At 33.5% G+C, this 3,604-nt stretch overlaps 1 protein-coding gene across 1 annotated transcript; it reads right to left on the reverse strand.

The window, feature by feature from the left end:
* Positions 1–217: 217 nt before the first annotated feature.
* Positions 218–2,306, reverse strand: LOC145079581 (G2/mitotic-specific cyclin C13-1-like). The gene is made up of 6 exons (XM_079023117.1): positions 1,854–2,306; positions 1,420–1,652; positions 1,148–1,334; positions 907–1,056; positions 685–819; positions 218–594 (listed from the first exon to the last, which is right to left on the reverse strand). Exons 1-6 carry the CDS (start codon positions 2,193–2,195, stop codon positions 520–522), a joined length of 1,122 nt encoding a protein of 373 aa, XP_078879243.1. The 5' UTR covers positions 2,196–2,306; the 3' UTR covers positions 218–519.
* Positions 2,307–3,604: the final 1,298 nt, after the last annotated feature.

The following is a 3,604-nucleotide window of genomic DNA, read 5'->3' on the forward strand; positions in this document are numbered from 1 at the left end:
CGTATAATACACGAGTTTTACACCTATTCAATAATATAACAAAATATTTGGTGTTTTAATAGTCACCAACACAAAAAATATAGTATAGCAAATAGCATGAGGTAGAGCAATTTTATAACAATTTGGTGTAAAGAAGTAAAGTTCACTATTGGATGGACAAAATGCCAAGTACACTAAAAATAGAAAGTTAATTGAATATACAAAATGTGCACAAATCTAATGGAAGGTTTTTGTAATATGAATATAAGTTTCTGTTTTATTACATGTTGCTATTAATAGCATCCCAACCTTTCCAAAAACACCATTACCACATCTCTTTCATTTAAACAACTAATCAACATTTCTTTCTTTATCCAAAATCAAGTATCTAGAAGAACAATTACAGTCATATCCAAAGCTTCCATTAGGAACATCAATCAAGACCCTCAAAGCATCAATCTAGTCAAACCACTCAAAGTTATGGGTCAAAGCTGCAGCTTCCATCAAAACTTCTATATCAAATCTGAATCTTCATCAAAACTATCGTTCTTTGATGCTATTAAAGAAGGAAGATGGAATCACCAAAGGAGACAACAATTCACCCACGCATTTGAACTGCAATAAGAAAAACAACACAGATTCATCAGATTTTAGAGCGATGGAAACAAGAATTATGTAATTTGATAATGAAAATGTTGCACAAACCTTATGTTGCTTGTATTTTTCTCTAATAGCTACCAAATTTCCACATCTTCTACTTGATTGTAATTCATGTAATATTGTAACACATTCTTTCAAATCAGAGGGTGTATATCCAGAGAGCTGTTCCAAAGTTAAATTCTGTAGAACAAATATAACACATAAGAACAAAAAATTCACAACTATTTTATCAAAGAATGTAATAGTTTGAGAATATACGATTCTTACCCATGGGTGTGAATTCGGTTTGAGCATGAATCTTGAAAGAAATGTAACTGATGCAGCCACCATGGAAGGCAAAAACTTGAGGCAACCATAGTCTAGTAAGCTTAATTCTGCTAGATAATAGCTCAAGAACTCTAATTGCAAATTGGGCGACTGTAAAATGAAAAAGAGAATCCATAAATTAGCAATTACATGATGAGCCGTGAATTAGGGTAATGAAGATAAGAAAGAAATAGAGTTTTACATCGTAATCTTCTTGAGCAATCCTAGTGAATCGCCTGAGAAATGTTTTAACTGTGGGGTTTCCCATTTCGAATTTTAGGGTTTTTAGCACATCGGCTTCCATCTTCACGACTTCTTGCTTCGTGTACGTGTTATCTGTGATGTAACAGAAATCCTCTGTGTGTGGAGGGCTGATTTCTTCGTATTTTCTGCGTATTGAAAGAAAAATTAGACATACGAATAAAATCATGGAGTAAAAATGAATAGATTAAACACCCAAATTGTAAAACTTACGATGCAATGAGCATTGAAGAAACACCAAGAAGTTGAAGTCTTTGTCTGTTGAGAACATTTACTGATAGATATCTATCGATGTAGGAGATGGTGAGATACAAAGTGTCTGGAAGAAGCTTGTATTCTTCTGCAACTTCTACTAACCAATCTACCAATACACCTCGCATATTCACAGTAACATCTTTTTGTACTTTCTCAATGTAATCAACAAGTGGTCTTCTTCTTGCTTCCATCTGGATTCAGAATAGAAACTAAACTTTAATATGGATTCCCAAATTACTTTCAGTCATAATCTATATTTACATTTCTTGGTACTTTTATATCCCGAATTAACATGAGAACGACTAAAATTAAGCCCTAGATTCAAAGTAACCCTTGAAACTAGCAATGGAAATGGGAATGGGAACTGAAAATGAAAGGGGAAATTTGTATACCTCCATGTTATGAAGATACTCGTAGATATCTGAGACGTAAGCTTCGCACATCTGGGGGTCAATCAATGGGTCGTCCGTCTTCTCGGCAGCAAGTTCATGCTTTTTCGCCGCTGCTATCACTGCTTTCACAGCTTTCTTCACCTTCTTCGATCCACATTTTGTCTTCTGAACAAGATCAGATCCCACCTTCGGATTCTCCAATGAAGCCGCATTACTCGATATCTCACCCAACACGACCCTCTTTTTGTTCGCCGGTTGAAACTGAGATCCAATCGCCTCCATGGCCCTCTTCTTCGCCTGGCGAGTAACTCTAACACCATAGTTGTTCTCCTGGTCTGCCATTGTTTAATAATCTTTAGACCCACGAAACCAGGAGAGAGATTCGGAGATTGATGGTGGTGAAATGGGGTGAGAGAGTGTAAGTAATATAATGAAGGAAGGTGCCGCCATTTTCAATCTGATTCAAAAAAATTTGAGGTTTTTGCGAATGGAGGGGCGAAGGGTGTTTTAGTGAAAATTTTGAGATGAAATTTTTGAAGGGACAAATGGGGAGTTGACACGTCAGATGCGGGATCAGGGATTAGAAATTGGTGAAATGTGCATGGCGGCTATTTTCATGGGTTTTAAAACTAAAAAATTGAAACATGATTTCGATTTTCGATTGTGATTTGAAACGCTAAACCACGCGCCTTTCGCCAATGTATTTAAAAATAAATAATAACCTCAACAAAATTTATGCTTTTGGTTATTGATGTTTTGCAAGTTTTACACTTTGGCCCCCAAGAATTGGACTCAAATTGTATTATTATTATTTTTTCAGTAGTTTTTTCATGGTTAATAGCAAGTATTATTTTGTATTTAGGGGTGTTTGGGAGTATTTTTTTAACTTTAAAAGTGTTTTTACATAAAATTGTTTATTGACTTATAATGGTGGTAAAATAAGTATTTTTAAAAAGTATTTTGATTAGCATAACATCATGTTTCAATTTTTTTCAGATTACGAAGAAGCAAAATCGCTATTTTGGGGATGCATAAAACCTTACCATTAGCCAAATTATAAGATAAAACACGTAAAAATTTTGTAGCCCACAATCATTCTTCGTATGTGAAGTTGTATAAATTATTTAAAAGCAACTAATAGTCTAAGCATAATATAGGATTCAAATGCGTTAAAGAGGGATTTAAGATTAGAGTGTGCAAATCTACAACATACATGCTTAAAGTTGGATTTAAAAGCAACTAATAACCAAAACTATAAACGATGTTTAAGGGTTACAAATTATAAGATTACGAATTAATTCTAAGTTCGTAAACTATCAAAAAGTCACACTTTCTCAAACACACAACTTTGTCCCCATCATCGACAAGCCAACAGAAAGTGTTGGGTCACTTCGTGAAGGACATCTTAGTCGATAGAGCATGAAATATACAAAAGGAAAACAAATCCAACAAATTATAAATGATTGTTTTGGTGTATATATTTAATATCGGAAAACATAGAGTGCAAAAATATGTGTTCTAAATATGTTAATACGAATCCCTAAATAAGGAGTTCAAAAACTTCATTTTATATTGTTACATTTTAGAGATGAATAATTCAGAGACCATTACACATATAAAGAATATAAAGACAAAAGACAACAATATATTTGAATACTTTTTCATCGTTATCGGTTGCGCGGTTATATTTATTATGTGTACTTTTTTGTACATGTTATATATGTACTAGATATAATTATTGAATCTATTTT

This window comes from Lactuca serriola, chromosome 1, assembly GCF_051521515.1.
Source record: "Lactuca serriola cultivar US96UC23 chromosome 1, Lser_US96UC23_V15, whole genome shotgun sequence".
Taxonomy (NCBI): Eukaryota; Viridiplantae; Streptophyta; class Magnoliopsida; order Asterales; family Asteraceae; genus Lactuca; species Lactuca serriola.